Source organism: Amphiura filiformis, chromosome 4 (genome assembly GCF_039555335.1).
Source record: "Amphiura filiformis chromosome 4, Afil_fr2py, whole genome shotgun sequence".
Taxonomy (NCBI): domain Eukaryota; kingdom Metazoa; phylum Echinodermata; class Ophiuroidea; order Amphilepidida; family Amphiuridae; genus Amphiura; species Amphiura filiformis.
In genome coordinates, this window is record NC_092631.1 from 20,302,816 (window position 1) to 20,321,655 (window position 18,840).

The 18,840-nt window shown below is 34.8% G+C and overlaps 2 protein-coding genes across 2 annotated transcripts in view; one reads left to right on the forward strand and one right to left on the reverse strand.

Annotated features, from left to right (window-relative positions):
• The window catches only part of LOC140150664 (medium-chain acyl-CoA ligase ACSF2, mitochondrial-like), a 48,748-nt gene extending 39,619 nt beyond the window's left edge, over positions 1–9,129 (reverse strand). Inside the window, exon 1 of the mRNA XM_072172733.1 lies at positions 9,020–9,129. The gene's annotated coding sequence lies outside the window, so the exon portion shown is untranslated. The remainder of the gene's footprint in view (positions 1–9,019) is intronic.
• Positions 8,869–14,825, forward strand: LOC140150045 (organic anion transporter 3-like). Its single transcript, XM_072172050.1, has 2 exons — positions 8,869–9,408; positions 14,526–14,825. Exons 1-2 carry the CDS (start codon positions 9,007–9,009, stop codon positions 14,823–14,825), a joined length of 702 nt encoding a protein of 233 aa, XP_072028151.1. The 5' UTR covers positions 8,869–9,006.
• Positions 14,826–18,840: the final 4,015 nt, after the last annotated feature.

The window sequence follows — 18,840 nt, forward strand, 5'->3', positions numbered from 1 at the left end:
CTTCATCTTTACAGATGATTATATATGATATGAATTTCATAATATTCCCATCATATCCTTGATCTTCGAGGTTTTATAGAACATCAATAATAAAAAAATTATAATCTCATCCATCATATCCTTGATTTTAATCTTTTTATATGGTATGATTCACTTGGATATTTTCATAATATTCCCGTCACATTCTTGATCTTCGAGTTTTTACAGAACATCAATGACAAATATATGATAATCTTATCCGTCACATCCTTGATCTTCATCTTTTTATATTATACGATTCACATTAATAATTTCATAATATTCCCATGACATCCTTGATCTTCGAGTTTTTATAGAACATCAATGACAAATATATAATAATCTCATCCGTCAAATCCTTGATCTTCATCGTTCATATGATACAATTCACTTTAACAATTTCATAATATTCCCATCTCATCCTTGATCTTCGAGTTTTTATAGAACATCAATGACAAATAAATGATAATCTCATTCGCCACATCCTTGATCTTCATCTTTTGATATGATACGATTCACTTTAACAATTTCATGAAATCTTTGAGTTTTTATAGCATATCAATGATAAATAAATGGTAATCTCATCTCTTACATCCTTGATCTTCATCTTTTTATATGATACAATTCACTTTAAACAATTGCATAATATTCTCATCATATCTTTGATCTTCAAGGCTTTATAGAACATCAATGACAAATAAATGATAATCTCATTCGCCACATCCTTAATCTTCATCTTTTGATATGATACGATTCACTTTAACAATTTCATGAAATCTTTGAGTTTTTATAGCATATCAATGATAAATAAATGGTAATCTCATCTCTTACATCCTTGATCTTCATCTTTCATATGATACAATTCACTTTAAACAATTTCATAATATTCCTGTCACATCCTTGATCTTCGAGTTTTCATAGGACATCAATAATAAACAAATGATAATCTCATCAGTCAAATCCTTGATCTTCATCTTTTTATATTATACGATTCACATTAATAATTTCATAATATTCCCATCACATCCTTGATCTTCGAGTTTTTATAGAACATCAATGACAAATAAATAATAATCTCATTTGTCACATCCTTGATCTTCATCTTTCATATGATACAATTCACTTTAACAATTTCATAATATTCCTGTCACATCCTTGATCTTCGACTTTTTATAGAACATCAATGACAAATAAATAAGAATCTCATTCGTCACATCCTTGATCTTCATCTTTTTATATGATACGATTCACATTAACAATTTCATGAAATCTTTGAGTTTTTATAGAATATCAATGACAAATAAATGGTAATCTCATCTCTTACATCCTTGATCTTAATCTTTTTATATGATACTTTAAACAATTTCATAATATTCCTGTCACATCCTTGATCTTCGAGTTTTTATAGAACATCAATGACAAATAAATGATATATGATAATTCACTTTAACAATTTCATAATATTCCCATCTCATCCTTGATCTTCGAGTTTTTATAGAACATCAATGACAAATAAATGATAATCTCATTCGCTACATCCTTGATCTTCATCTTTTGATATGATACGATTCACTTTAACAATTTCATGAAATCTTTGAGTTTTTATAGCATATCAATGATAAATAAATGGTAATCTCATCTCTTACATCCTTGATCTTCGTCTTTTTATATGATACAACAAACAATTTCATAATATTCTCATCATATCTTTGATCTTCAAGGTTTTATAGAACATCAATGACAAATAAATGATAATCTCATCCGTCAAATCCTTGATCTTCATCTTTCATATGATACAATTCACTTTAAACAATTTCATAATATTCCTGTCACATCCTTGATCTTCGAGTTTTCATAGGACATCAATAATAAACAAATGATAATCTCATCAGTCAAATCATTGATCTTCATCTTTTTATATTATACGATTCACATTAATAATTTCATAATATTCCCATCACATCCTTGATCTTCGAGTTTTTATAGAACATCAATGACAAATAAATAATAATCTCATTCGTCACATCCTTGATCTTCATCTTTCATATGATACAATTCACTTTAACAATTTCATAATATTCCTGTCACATCCTTGATCTTCGACTTTTTATAGAACATCAATGACAAATAAATAATAATCTCATTCGTCACATCCTTGATCTTCATCTTTTTATATGATACGATTCACATTAACAATTTCATGAAATCTTTGAGTTTTTATAGAATATCAATGACAAATAAATGGTAATCTCATCTCTTACATCCTTGATCTTAATCTTTTATATGATACTTTAAACAATTTCATAATATTCCTGTCACATCCTTGATCTTCGAGTTTGTATAGAACATCAATGACAAATAAATGATATATGATAATTCACTTTAACAATTTCATAATATTCCCATCTCATCCTTGATCTTCGAGTTTTTATAGAACATCAATGACAAATAAATGATAATCTCATTCGCCACATCCTTGATCTTCATCTTTTGATATGATACGATTCACTTTAACAATTTCATGAAATCTTTGAGTTTTTATAGCATATCAATGATAAATAAATGGTAATCTCATCTCTTACATCCTTGATCTTCATCTTTTTATATGATACAATTCACTTTAAACAATTTCATAATATTCTCATCATATCTTTGATCTTCAAGGTTTTATAGAACATCAATGACAAATAAATGATAATCTCATCCGTCAAATCCTTGATCTTCATCTTTCATATGATACAATTCACTTTAAACAATTTCATAATATTCCTGTCACATCCTTGATCTTCGAGTTTTCATAGGACATCAATAATAAACAAATGATAATCTCATCAGTCAAATCATTGATCTTCATCTTTTCATATTATACGATTCACATTAATAATTTCATAATATTTCCATCACATCCTTGATCTTCGAGTTTTTATAGAACATCAATGACAAATAAATAATAATCTCATTCGTCACATCCTTGATCTTCATCTTTCATATGATACAATTCACTTTAACAATTTCATAATATTCCTGTCACATCCTTGATTTTCGAGTTTTTATAGAACATCAATGACAAATAAATAATAATCTCATTCGTCACATCCTTGATCTTCATCTTTTTATATGATACGATTCACTTTAACAATTTCATGAAATCTTTGAGTTTTTATAGAATATCTATGACAAAAAAATGGTAATCTCATCTCTTATATCCTTGATCTTCATCTTTTTATATGATATAATTCACTTTAAACAATTTCATAATATTCCTGTCACATCCTTGATCTTCGAGTTTTTATAGAACATCAATGACAAATAAAATATGATAATCTCATCAGTCAAATCCTTGATCTTAATCTTTTTATATGGTACGATTCACTTTAATAATTTCATAATATTCCCATCACATCCTTGATCTTCGAGTTTTTATAGAACATCAATGTCAAATAAATAATAATCTCATCCGTCACAACCTTGAACATCAATAATAAAAAAATAATAATCTCATCCATCATATCCTTGATTTTAATCTTTTTATATGATACGATTCACTTTAACAATTTCATAATATTCCTGTCACATCCTTGATCTTCGAGTTTTCACTGAACATCAATGATAAATAAAAGATAATATCATTCGCCACATCCTTGATCTTCATCTTTTTATATGATACGATTCACTTGAACAATTTCATGAAATCTTTGAGTTTTTATAGAATATCAATGACAAATAAATGATAATCTCATCCGTCACATCCATGATATTAATCTTTTATATGATACGATTCACTTGAATAATTTCATAATATTCCCATCATATCCTTGATCTTCGAGGTTTTATAGAACATCAATGACAAATAAATGATAATCTCATCAGTCAAATCCTTGATCTTCATCTTTTTATATGATACAATTCACTTTAAACAATTTCATAATAATCCCATCACATCCGTGATCTTCGAGTTTTTATAGAATATCAATAATAATTTCATCCGTCACATCCTTGATCTTCATCTTTTTATATGATACGATTCACTTTAGTAATTTCATAATATACCCATCACATCCTTGATCTTCGAGGTTTTATAGAACATCAAAGACAAATAAATGATAATCTCATTAGTCAAATCCTTGATATTAATCTTTTTATATGGTACGGTTCACTTTAACAATTTCATAATATTCCCATCACATCTTTGATTTTCCGAGTTTTTATAGAAAATCAGTGACAAATAAATGATAATCTCATCAGTCAAATCCTTGATCTTCTTCTTTCATGATACATTTCACTTTAACAATATAATAATATTCGTGTCACATCCTTGATCTTCGCGTTTTCACTGAACATCAATGACAAATAAATGATAATCTCATCCGTCAAATCCTTGATCTTAATCTTTTTATATGATACGATTCACTTTAACAATTTCATGGAATCTTTGAGTTTTTATAGAATATCAATGACAAATAAAAGATTATCTCATCCGTCACATCCTTGATCATCATCTTTTTATATGATATAATTCACTTTAACAATATCATAATATTCTTTTCACATCCTTGATCTTCGAGTTTTTATAGAACATCAATGACAAATAAGTGACAATCTCATCAGTCAAATCCTTGATCTTAATCTTTTTATATGGTACGATTCACTTTAATAATTTCATAATATTCCCATCACATCCTTGATCTTCGAGTTTTTATAGAACATCCATGTCAAATAAATAATAATCTCATCCGTCACAACCTTGATCTTCATCTTTTTATATGGTACGATTCACTTAATTTCATAATATTCCTGTCACATCCTTGATCTTCGTGGTTTTATAGAACATCAATGACAAATAAATGATAATCTCATCCTTCAAATCTTTAATCTTCATCTTTATATATGATACAATTCACTTTAACAATTTCATAATATTCCCGTCACATCCTTAGTTTTTATAGAACATCAATGTCAAATAAATAATAATCTCATCCGTTACAACCTTGATCTTTATCTTTTTATATGATACGATTCACTTTAACAACGTCATAATATTCATGTCACAGTCTTCGAGTTTTCACTGAACATCAATGACAAATAAATGATAATCTCATTCGCCACATCCTTGATCTTCATCTTTCTATATGATACGATTAATTTGAACAATTTCAGAATATTCCCATCATATCCTTGATCTTCGAAGTTTTATAGAACATCAATGACAAATAAATGATAATCTCATCAGTCACATCCTTGATCTTCATCCTTCATATGATACGATTCACTTTCAGCAATTTCATAATATTCCCATCATATCCTTGATCTTCGAATTTTTATTGAATATCAATGACAAATAAAAAATAATCTCATCCGTCAAATCCTTGATCTTCATCTTTTTATATGATACAATTCACTTTAACAATACCATAATATTCCCATCACATCCTTGATCTTCGAGTTTTCACTGAACATCAAAGACAAATAAATGATAATCTCATTCGCCACATCCTTGATCTTCATCTTTCATATGATACGATTTACTTTCAGTAATTTCATAATATTCCCATCATATCCTTGATCTTCGAGTTTTTATAGAATATCAATGACAAATAAAAAATTAATCTCATCCGTCAAATCCTTGATCTTCATCTTTCATATATATGATACGATTCACTTTCAGTAATTTCATAATATTCCCATCATATCCTTGATCTTCAAGTTTTTATAGAATATCAATGACAAATAAATGATAATCTCATCCGTCACATCCTTGATCTTCATCTTTTTATATGATATAATATGCTTTAAACAATTTTCTAATATTCACATCACATCCTTGATTTTCGAGTTTTTATAGAACTTCAATGACAAATATATGATAATCTCATCCGTCACCAGGGCCGGATTTACCATAGGGCCAGATGGGCCCGGGCCCAGTGCCCCCAAATGTTTGGGGCCCAAAATTGCCCTGTGTAGTGTGCATCTTCCATTTTAGCCGAAAAACACCATGTTTTGGGCTAAAATAGGGTACCAAAACTGTTATATAGCAAAATTCAGCTTCAATTTGGGCTAAAATAGTCTAAAATTGCATATCCTTGATCTTCGAGTTTTTATAGAATATCAATGACAAATAAAAATTAATCTCATCCGTCAAATCCTTGATCTTCATCTTTCATATATATGATACGATTCACTTTCAGTAATTTCATAATATTCCCATCATATCCTTGATCTTCGAGTTTTTATAGAATATCAATGACAAATAAATGATAATCTCATCCGTCACATCCTTGATCTTCATCTTTTTATATGATATAATATGCTTTAAACAATTTTCTAATATTCACATCACATCCTTGATTTTCGAGTTTTTATAGAACTTCAATGACAAATATATGATAATCTCATCCGTCACCAGGGCCGGATTTACCATAGGGCCAGATGGGCCCGGGCCCAGTGCCCCCAAATTTTTGGGGCCCAAAATTGCCCTGTGTAGTGTGCATCTTCCATTTTAGCCGAAAAACACCATGTTTTGGGCAAAAATAGGGTACCAAAACTGTTATATAGCAAAATTCAGCTTCAATTTGGGCTAAAATAGTCTAAAATTGCAATTTTTTCGCGCGCTTCGGGCGCAAATGTCCTAGTAAGATCTTAGAACTTGGCCACTTGAGTGCACATGTCTTCCGCACGGCGCGTTGGGAGCTTTCAAATTTTGCCCTGGCCCAGGGCCCCCCAAAAAGGTAAATCCGGCCCTGTCCGTCACATCCTTGATCTTCATCTTTTTACGCTACAATCAGTCACTTTGAACAATTTCATAATATTCCCATCACATCCTTGATCTTCGAGTTTTTATTGAATATCAATGACAAATAAATGATAATCTCATCCGTCACATCCTTGAGCTTCATCTTTTTATGATACAATTCACTTTAATCAATTTCATAATACTCCTACAACATCATTGATTCCTTGCTCTTCGAGTTTTTATAGAACATCAATGATAAATAAACGATAATCTCATATGTCATATCCTTGATCTTCATCTTTCATATGATACAATTCACTTTCAGCAATTTCATAATTTTCCCATCACATCCTTGATCTTCCGAGTTTTTATAGAATGTCAATAACAAATAAATGATAATCTCATCCGTCAAATCCTTGATCTTCGGGCGCAAATGTCCTAGTAAGATCTTAGAACTTGGCCACTTGAGTGCACATGTCTTCCGCACGGCGCGTTGGGAGCTTTCAAATTATGCCCTGGCCCACGGCCCCCCAAAAAGGTAAATCCGGCCCTGTCCGTCACATCCTTGATCTTCATCTTTTTACGCTACAATCAGTCACTTTGAACAATTTCATAATATTCCCATCACATCCTTGATCTTCGAGTTTTTATTGAATATCAATGACAAATAAATGATAATCTCATCCGTCACATCCTTGAGCTTCATCTTTTATGATACAATTCACTTTAATCAATTTCATAATACTCCTACAACATCATTGATTCCTTGCTCTTCGAGTTTTTATAGAACATCAATGATAAATAAACGATAATCTCATATGTCATATCCTTGATCTTCATCTTTCATATGATACAATTCACTTTCAGCAATTTCATAATTTTCCCATCACATCCTTGATCTTCCGAGTTTTTATAGAATGTCAATAACAAATTGACGCTGCCGTGCAGTGTCTTTCAACCTATAAGGGGCTGTGCAATAATTATGAGCCGGGGGTAAAATTTCCGAACGACCCGCCAAAATTCGCTTGCCCCCACCCCTCGGCCTGCCAAAAATCGCTTGCCCCCCTCTCGGCCCGCCAAAAAATCTTTGCCCCCCCTTTACACATGCCAATTTTTTTTGATCCCAATTTGCAAACCTTAAATATTTATTTTGTTGTGCGCCCAAAATGGAATGTGCGTCTGGTTTATGTAGTTTAAATGACACATACCCACCACAAAATGTTCTTTATACCAGTCAATTAGTTGACCCTAAACACTTGTATTTTCTATCACCACCATGGTTACAAGAAGTATTTACTTGATATTTTCCCGATTTTTACCTGGCTGTTTAAATGGTCCAGATATATGTTGCGAGCGCAGCGAACAGGAAAATTTGCATATTAAAGTGTTTCCGTACTGTTTTCCTAAGCCTTTTTAGAGCGTTTTATTTAAAAGGCGCCCCCATGAATGTGTGCCAAAAATCGCTTGCCCCAAGTTATTCAGCAAAAGCACAGTGCTTCGGCAGAGAATGTATAAATTATTGGTTTAAACATATGAAAAACAGACATTTTCTGTAAAAAGCACGCATACCTGACTCACCTCGAAAGCCCAATCACAAACAATGCTGGATCTAAGCCGTGTTCTAAATAAATGAGCTTGGAGATTGAGGGCAGCATATCCATAAGTTAATTGGGGTGTTTCATTTTGCCCCGTGGTCCACTTTGCCCCGGTCTCCCCTATATACTTTACTTTTACCGTCACTAATTTTACAAAGTTTTATTTATGGCCATTTTAATACTTTTAATATTAAATACTTTACTTGTGATAAACATCTATATAATTTCGAGTTCAACTGATAACGCGTGCATCGTGATTAATAACACATTTTTTATTTATCAAAAATTGACTATGGCATATAGGCCTAGTCTAAATGCTACACCACAGGACACAAATTTTATACAGTCACGTCGGGATACACGTATACATGGCCTTTGACTTTATTATATCACTGACTGATGATATGAACTGGGATTTATACACTGAATATTATTAGCTACTGGTTTAGAGACTTGCCTGACTCCACCAGGGTCCTCCAGCACGTACTCTACTATTACAGCTTATTACGTTATTTAAAAAACACATGTTTGTTGCTTTTTTCTTACCTTACTTCTGCTTCTATGACAATCGTATAATACTATGAGTAAGAACAAGAAAAAGGAAGAACCGAATCTCCGCTGAAACATAAGGTATTAAAGCATGAAGGTACTATATAAACGAAAATGAGGAACCTACCTTATGAAGATACCAGCACCAAAATGACCGAGGCCAAACCGACTGTAGATTTAGACGGTGTCTTACGACAATTGGGCAATTTTGGTCGTTACCAAACCCTTCAATTCGCTCTCCTGTGTCTCTATGGTTGCTGGTTCACGGCTTGGCAGATGATGGGTATTATTTTTACAGCTAGCACCCCACACGATTACCACTGCACCCCTCCCCCAGGATTCAGTGCGAATGAGACGATACCCCGTCAAGATCCGGATAGTGACGGTGTAGCGGAATGGGAGCAATGTAAGATGTACGTGGTGCATGATGGGATTGTAACGACGAATGTGACTGATTGCGAGTATGGATGGGATTATCAGATGGCCCAAAAAGACGAAACAACTATTGTGACTGATGTAAGTACATGTGTTCCACAAACCCAGGAACTACATTTTCTAGTTACAGACTTACACATTATAATTTCATTTTATGTTCCGTGCTTTCCTTTAATTGATTCGCTCTATTTATTCACTGTAAAAGTATAGTGATGTAATAATATTAATAATGTAGTATTATGACATGATTAATTACCATAGCGATAGGTAAAAACAATTTCTGAATGTATCCCATATCAAAAAATGAGACCTTTTTCGGATAACTTCCCGATAGTCACCGGGTAGACACCGGCAAATTTCACATGCAAATTAGATAGGTAGCGGGTGACTACCCGATAAATTCTTGGGAAACAATAGTGGATACCTTTCAGGTAATAGGTACCGGATGACTACCCGATGACTGTTTTGGGAAACTAGCGGGTAACCACCCGATGACTTTTTTTGGGAACCAGCGGATAACTACCCGATAACTAGCGGATAACTTTTGGTGACGATATACCTGGTGACCTCTTTGGAGACTTCCTGTTGACCTTTTGGGGAATGCAGAAATACAAATTCATGAGTATGCACAAATTTATTAGGCAATTTAGCTTATTATTTGAATTGTATAGTTTTTGGAGAAATACAACTTTGCAGTCATTGGCAGTTGAGCTTGTGCTATCTTGCTATAAGAAACTTGAAAGTGTACAGTGTAATTGTAGTTATTGTACAAAAATATTCTTCTGATTTAAATGTCAATTAATGTACAACCAAATTGATATCAGCATAAACATGTATACATTACCTAAGTTTGATCACATCACTGACACAGCTAGCCTATAATTTCTATATCAAATATTGTAATTTATTTACAACAAATAGCTTAACATAAAGCTTATAAGTTAATTGACACATTAGCTGATGATTAGTAATTTAATTGACATTAATTTACTGTCAAAATCATGTATGATTTACTAGAAAAGATATAAACTAAACATTCAAATGTGTCATATAGGTACATTGTCAAAAATTTTCCTACCTGCATTGTCATATGAAATCAAGCATTCAATGCTTTATAATTCCTACAGCATGTTCCAGATTATTTATTAAACATCTTGTAATGTCCTACATGTAAATCCATACATTTTGGACCACAAATAACTTGAATATTCTGCACAAATATATTCCAACTGCCAACAGCTAGCTACTCCATTTTGAATTCATACAGTGACCTTAATTTGACCATATACCCACCCACGCGCATTCTTAAGATGCTTAATGCTATTTTCAAGGTCAAATTAAAAGCGGATAACCACCGGGTAACTCCTGCAAAGAATATAAGTTTCTGGGAACCTTCTGGGTAACTCATTTGAAATATTTGAGTTTTTGGGAGACTTCCGGATGTCTACCCGAAAACTTTTGGATAACTTAATTAGGTATCCGCAAGGTATCCGCTAGCGGGCACTTTCGGATAACTCTGGAAAAGGTACCCGAAAGGTTTCTGATAACCACCGAATGGTCATCGGGTAGTCACCGGGAAACTTTTCTTTTTGCTATGGGATTGCCTCACACCAGACCTACGCTGTAACTCACACTATTGAGTATCAAAGAATGGGCATAAAAATCTGTATCGTAACTCTATGGAAATTTCACATGCAGAGTCCACGTACATATGTCACTCGCACCTGTATGATTTGTGTCTTCGAAAAGAGCGGTATTGTATTAATCTATGATTGATTGCACACGTACACAGACATGACAGGTCCTATCGCTATGGTAATTAACCCTAAAACTACGAAGGGGAGGTTGTACCAACCCCCACCCCTAAGATGTTTTATCCGTCATAAAAAACACACGCGTTTACGCCCAATCGACCTAAGCTAATCGTAGATACATCCTGGCTTTGCGCTCATCTTATAAGTGATAAAATGTTTAACCAAGCACCTTATCCGGGGGTAGAGAGCTAGTGACTTTTTACTTCTTAGTTTGGTTGAAATAGTGAACTCCTATTGAGGAGAAAATTCAGTGAAAATCGCATTTTTGTAGAATTTTTAGCCGAAAAAAATGTGCCTATACTTTTGTACATAGCCAGAATGTCCCAAATTTGCATGGGCGCCCTCACAGTTAATATGACGTCAAAGCGATACTGTGTGGGCAATGTTTGTTCATATTTTGGTATCACTTGATAGAGGAGGCCTCTAGCTATACATTGGTAGCAAATATAATGGTATGCAAAATTTGGCTCAGTAGTTCTAGGGTTACTCCTGTTTAATACATCACTCATTACGTTTGGGTTTTGGAAAGAACCTTCTGTTAAATCATGCATGACTCAATTACAAATCTCTAAATCTTATCTTTTGATATTTTGAATAGTGTTTATCTTTCCCTAATAGATTATGATACTGAATGAACAATCAGCTTGGACAGTTCGCACTAGGCCCTACATCTCATAGGACAATAAAGCTAGCGCCCTGATCGATTCTTTCTGCATATCAATATGCTTCATTTACATTACATTACAGAGATCGGACACTAATCCCAACCATAACAAACCATGTAAACAATGATCACCTATATTACAGGTGATATTACAGGTCTATATATTACAGGATTAGATTAGTTAACTATGGTCTATTTGCAAGTATTATTTTGATTGAGCAGGAAAGATGTAATGTAAAGATGTTGTGCGTTTGGCAATTTGGGAGGGGGTGGGGGTTCAAAATGACCCCATAGGATTATAAAATCAAAATTTCGAATTGCTCAAATACCTCTTTCAAATATATTAAATTATTTACATAAATAAACAAAAATAAATAAATAAATAAATAAATAAATAAATAAATAAATAAATAAATAAATAAATAAATAAATAAATAAATAAATAAATAAACGAAAAAAATTTAGCGTAGCATTAAAATCATAAATATAACCATTGCTGCCAGGAGGACTCGAACCAACGATATTGATATCAGCAGTCTGATGCTCTACCATTGAGCTATGACAGCATCTAGTGATGAGGGTCGAATTTTTAGCTTATACAGTGTTTATACAATGCCGCCTCGTGAAAGAAAGAAATATAAAATCTCAATTTTTAATTTTCTAACCTAAATTTTCTTTAGAGCAGGGACAAATATAAAAGTAATATATAAGAATCTACTTCTTTTATTACTGATTTAATTCCGCGATTTGTTCCATTAAGCAATATCAGTCTAATATCAAAGATTAATGTCACACATCTCACAACAGATATTTAGTTGGCTTAGTGGTCTTTCACAGTGCTGTTTAACCGGGAGGTACCGAGATCGAATCCCACCTCTGCCTGCAATTTTTTTTAAAGACTGGGAAATAATAACCTGGCATTCGCCGCTTACATTCGTACTGCAGAAGCGGAGTTATAACTTGTTAAACTTTGCTCCTTCCGTAAAAGGGTACATTATTTTGGCACTACATTATTTCTTTTTTTTTTTCTCATTGCTGGTATTAAATATCAAATGGTCATAATTGGCGGTCACTTCAAATCATCCCCAACTGAGGTTCAGGAATGTCCTCTCATTGTCAATTGTTGGTTAACCCACCACTTGAGAATAAAGGACCATGAATAGGTGCAACAGGATTACCTACGGGATTATCTCAAGGATATAATTCTGTTCTCCCTCCTTTTCTTACATCTTCTCTGATATGTGCTAGTGTCAATGGTTATTGTTAAAAAGCAATAAGGTGTGTAATTGCAATATTTCCTCTGAATAGGAAAGACTCTCTATATCGAGTTATGTATGCTGGTGGTTCGCAATACTGTTATTTAAGAGAGGCCCTTCCAAATCCAAATCGAAATGTACTTCTACAGCGAATGGGTTTGCACTATTTTTGAATGTATTGCCCGCACATATATATGTCCGCATACAGGATGCACTCACCACTCACCAGCTGTGTATAGTTGAATACGATACAACTCTTTCCAAAGAATCTTACAGGTGCGATTGGTCAGCATGAGAATTATAATCGAGATCTTATCCCTGTTCTTTAATAATCTATGTGCAATGTAGAGGAGCGACGTAAAGTCTAGTGCAGGACAATACATTAAAAAATAGTGTTAACCCATTGCTATGGTAATTAATCCTGTTACATCACTACTATCATGATAACACATAGTTAATTTAGTTAATAATTAAATCTGGTTAACAAGAAACTTGAAACTCACTTTTTTGGTTAGATGGAACCACCGACGTTGCGGCCAAAACCTTTGACCTTCAGCTGGGTGCATGATTTAGGGTCATCAGAGGTCAATCGATGATGAAGTTGCTTGATGACCTGATCCAAACCATGTGACAGATTAAATATAATGCCCCTACTCCTGTTGAAGGACGCTTGTTCAGCTCGTACCCCTGGGCTCGTACCCACACTGCTTCTTTGACTCCCCGTTCAAGCCAACGGGGTCCAAAATTACAACGTCGTTTATGTCAAAACTGTGACCACTGCCCTCAAGGTGTTTGTAGACAGCTGAATCGTAGCCACTTAAACTGGTTATGACATGTGACTCTGCAGTAGTTGGCCGGTTTCTGGTTGACCAGATTTAATTATTAACTAACAGATCATGATATTTAACATAAAATTATGGTGTGTTGGCGTACACAGTTGGATATGTTCAAAAACAGCTGTATATTATATATATTTCATAAAGAAAAAACTGTTAAAAGGATAAAGAGGGAATGGAAACGGCCAGAAACATTAGGGGTGGTGCAATAATTATATGTACCCCCGGGGTGGTGAATTCTCAAAATGGTCTGCCAAAAATTGCTTTCCCCCCCACCTTTGGCCGTGCCAAAAATTTTTGCATATTTGAATGTGTTCCTAACGTTTTCCTACGCCTTTTTAGGGCGTAATATAGAAACGGTACCCAAAATATCTGTGCCAAAATTGCTTGCCCCCCCTTTCGACCTGCCAAAATCGCTTGACCCCCTTTTGACCTGCCAAAAATGCTTGCCCCCCCTTTGGCCTGCCAAAAATCTTTGCCCCCCCCTATAATTCACCCCCCGGGGGGTACACATAATTATTGCACCACCCCTTAGGGTCTTTAGATAAAATCGCAACATTGTTTCTTTCTCTATTTTTTTTTTCTTTTTCTTATTTTCCTTTTTCTCTCCTTTTTTTTTCTTTTATAGTTCGATTTAGTATGTGGGGATGACCTCTTCGGTGAGACTGTCCAATCCGTGTTCTATGGCGGAGTTTTGGCCGGTGCGATCATTTCTGGACAGTTGTCGGATATTGTCGGAAGGAAAATTATCATCCATGCTTCTCTCGTCTGCGAGGCTGTGTTTGGTCTAGCCCTATCACTATGTTGGAACTATTACTTGGTGGTTATTCTTACGTTCTTCGTCGGTTTCTTTCAACAGGTACTTACTTTCATAAATAGCGTGTTTATAGTGAGTCAGATTACCCTGTATTTACCGTATAAGTATTAAATTCTAAACTTAAAAAATGTACTTAAAGTGTATGTAGCTGGGAGGAACAGTCGACCATCATTTAAGAAATAAAGGGTATATGCATTATCCTTTACACGCAAATAATGTGTCCGAGGCAGTAAAAACGTAAATAATGGGTGAGGCGCAGCCGAACTCATTATATAAATGTTTTTACTGCCGAGGACACATTATTTGCGTGCAAAGGATAATGATGCACCCTTTATTTCTATTCTATTACCACATAATATTGCGATTTAAAGAGAAAATATCACATTTTTTGCCCAAATATTTCAAGTTGTTTACCTCAACATGGAGCGCCTACGCGTAGCCAAAGCGTAAGTGATAAAGTTCGTTGCCCTGGCCACTTAATTAATGGTCTTTCACGTGACGCGTTTCAACAAATCACAGTGCGCGATTTTGAATAATGGGTCGTGGGGGTAAATAGAATTGAAAATTTTGACCGGAGGGATATTTTGGAGTGTTCTTTCTTACAACAAGCTATAAATATGGTTATATTGTTTTGGTTTAGTGTAAAAAGGTTTTTTTTACAACATGACGATAAAACAAAAAATAGTAACATTAAAAAGTTTATTTTTGACACAGGAATCCACTTAACGGTATTTGTCATGTACATGGAAATGTTCACCCCAGAGAACCGTAGCATAGCAGGGGGAATCGGCAACATTATGTGGGGAATTGGAGTAGCCCTAATCACGCCTATAGCCTATCTGCTACCTAATTGGCGTCACCTCCAGATGACGATTTCGCTGGTTTGTTTAATTGGAATTCCTTTTTATTGGTACGAAGTGAATGAAATAATTGAATATATGAATACAAAACCCATGGGAAGTCCATGGGAAGTGATTTTGAGAGAAAAACCTGTGTATCATTTTAATTCCTTTAGTTAGATTTACCTGGCCAATATGGTAAGTTTTACGTGCAAATGAGTGGATTAACCTGTATTAGGTATGACGATTAGCATTTCAGGGACTTCGTGGGGTTCATTTTAAATTCTGGACTTGGGTGGTTTTTTGAATCATATACAAAGACAACAATGTTGGATTGAGATTACCACTAGTAAGAAAATACAAAATAAAGCACACGGGTACGTATAATGTTGATAAGCATTCTGCCATGTAATATAATGCACATATCAAATGCAATCCCGGCCCCTGGGGACCCGGGGATGGTCCGGGACTTGACATCATGTGACCCGGGCTTTGACTCAAAATGTGTCCCGGGGGTAGCCGGGTGTTGGCCGGGACTGGTATAAGACTTGACGTCGGCCAAAACCCCGGGAAACTGGGCAGGGACTTTACCCGGGCGAGGGCCGGGATTATGTCGTAACTTGCCCGGGGTTTTCCAACCATGCAGTAAAATGGGCCGTGGACGTGGCTGTGGTTTGCTAGTAAGGATGCCCGCATTTATGGGCTGGGGAATCCTATCACTTGGCCGTACTTGAACTGTGGATTTATATTAATAATTCACTGAGAATTAATGTTACTGTTCATCCCATATAAATCCATTCCAAAAACAAAATCTTGGCTGTTGTTTCCACATTTTGCAGTAGGCCATGTATCTGCGATTTAGCGGGGCTCTAAAGTTAACATGTTTAACCAGACCACACTGGCTTCTTGACATGGACGTGCAAACGAGAGCCTGCTTATAAATTATTTATACCAGATGTATTGGTTTTTATTTTTACGTTATTTAAAAAAAAATTTAACCACCCGCAAAGAGTAAAGTCCTAAATTATTATACCTACACTCATTTGATTTTAAACAAGAAACAAGGTAGGCATAGGCTATTTGGATGGGGTATGGGCTTTTACAGAATAGCTTCATTATAATTGAAGTAGCATTTTGGATTCCTTGACATCGAAAAAATCATATATAGACCTATAATATTATGTACTTAAAATGTTTATGCAAATATCGAACATGTTCTCCACTCCCGTATACTGGACAGATGTAAATGCAGTGATCTGTTTCTTTCATAGCTTCGATGTTTTAATCATATAGACCTACATAGGCCCTATATCAATACGATATTCCTGGTTTATTCTCGGCATTTTCCGACCCGCCATTCATGCCTCGTAATATTTAAAACAAGTGTGCATAAATATAGTGATGGCACACAGGGATCCCCCTCTTGTCCCGCTGCCACTGTAAAGCATGAAAAATACACGAAATGACTAAGAGGGAAAGTCGGGTGACTGGGGTCCAACATTGATATATGTACGTAAAATTCCTTCGACAGTAATAGAGATAATAGACGTTAGTCCGAAAGTGGAAACAGTAGGCCTATAAACATTCTGACATTTCACTTCTGAATGTGAGACACACTTCAATATAGGCCTAGTTCTAATATGAAAAACACTCATAGTCCGAGTATGAAACATGGATCTAGGTTCCTTCTAACTAACTTTACGTGTGTTCATAATCGGACTTATCAAATTATCTGATTCCATGCCTGTATGTAAACTGTGCACGTTGAAGCCCGTGCGTTGATACTCGAACAGTAAAGCAATTGCAAGTATGCTGTCCAGAGCTCGGCAGTCCCTTGAAGACATACCTGTAAAATTATGAGCCCACACTGACAAGATTGCCGCGATATTAAAACCATATTAAGATCCAGGTCTATATCTGATGCTCATGGCCGGGAATTTAGGCCGAGGAATACCCGGGGTTTGCATCTGTTTGCATCGGATATTGGCCCCGGGTGGGCCGGGGAGTGGCTGAGAGTTTTGCCCGGGTGGGTCCGGGATTGACCAGGTGTATACCCGGGACTTGAACTTTTAAACCCAAAATCCACGGCCCACGACCTGGCCATCCCCGGGTCCCCAGGGGCCGGGGTTGCATTTGATATGTGCATAAACCACACACTTTCCTTTATTAAACCCATTTTTTTTTCAAAAGTCACTCTCCAGCAATGAATGTATTACAAGTGGACTTTTATACATACTGGATTTCAATCAATGTGTTACAAGACTCAAATCATGGAATTGGGTGGTTCTTTCATACATGCTATTTTTCACATGCTCAATAGACACAGAGGATGAATTTGAGTTCTTCTTTCATACATATGACAGACCTATGTATAGCAACAATTTCCCATGCTTAACTCAATTTGGCCAACGTATGGACTTGGTTGGGTTTTGTATTCATATTGTAAAATGTAGTATCGTTTCTCAAAGTAGTTAAATTGGTTTTTTGGTTCTTAGTGATCATAATTATGAAATGAGGTTGCCATAAAACGGAAATCCGATGTTTTTAATTCCCGAAATAGGTAACAAATTGCTGCGTTTCTATTTACCAAATTGCTGCGTTTCAAATGGCATTTATTACGAAATACACGAAAGACCGTCCAAAAATGTTCCCTTTATCTATCTACTTTATTTCGTTATCGCCTGATATTGGCGCAACGTCTTTGTGCTGCGCTCCTATTGCTTTGTCGATATAATTATCATGATTATGGAACTCTTGTGGCAAGTTATTTTTACATGTTTAAACAATCAGGTTCTTCCACGAGTCGGTCAGATGGCTTATCTCTCGAGGTCGAATTGACGAAGCAGAGAAAATTCTCCAAAACATTGCGAAGTTTAACAATATCTCGGCACCTGGGAGATTGTTAACGTCATCCAATTCTGTTAAAGATGATCCTTTGCAATCAGAAAAAACGGATGAACCATGTTTAACTCTCGAAACTCGTGTTTTTGCTAGCGACGACGATCATGGATCACTCGGCGAAACATATGTTTCTAGTGATAGATCTGACGTGAATTTCAGAGAAACAACAACATCGCCTTTTGCTAAGGTGCATGATACAGTGAATGGGCACTCCGAATTAGCACCAACATCACACACGAATTTGCTCCATTTATTACGGAGGCCGATACTACTGTGCAACTATGTGTTTATGTGTTACTGTTGGTAAGAATGAATTATTGGAATTATGTTAAAAACATTGGATTGATTTGTTAATTTCAAAACATAAATTCTTATAAATGCACAAT

Coding starts and splice junctions, on each gene's coding strand:
- LOC140150045 (XM_072172050.1), top strand. CDS start 9,007: ATGAGGAACCTACCTTATGAAGATACCAGCACCAAAATGACCGAGGCC. Junction 9,409..14,525: donor AAACAACTATTGTGACTGAT/GTAAGTACATGT, acceptor TTTCTTTTATAG/TTCGATTTAGTATGTGGGGA.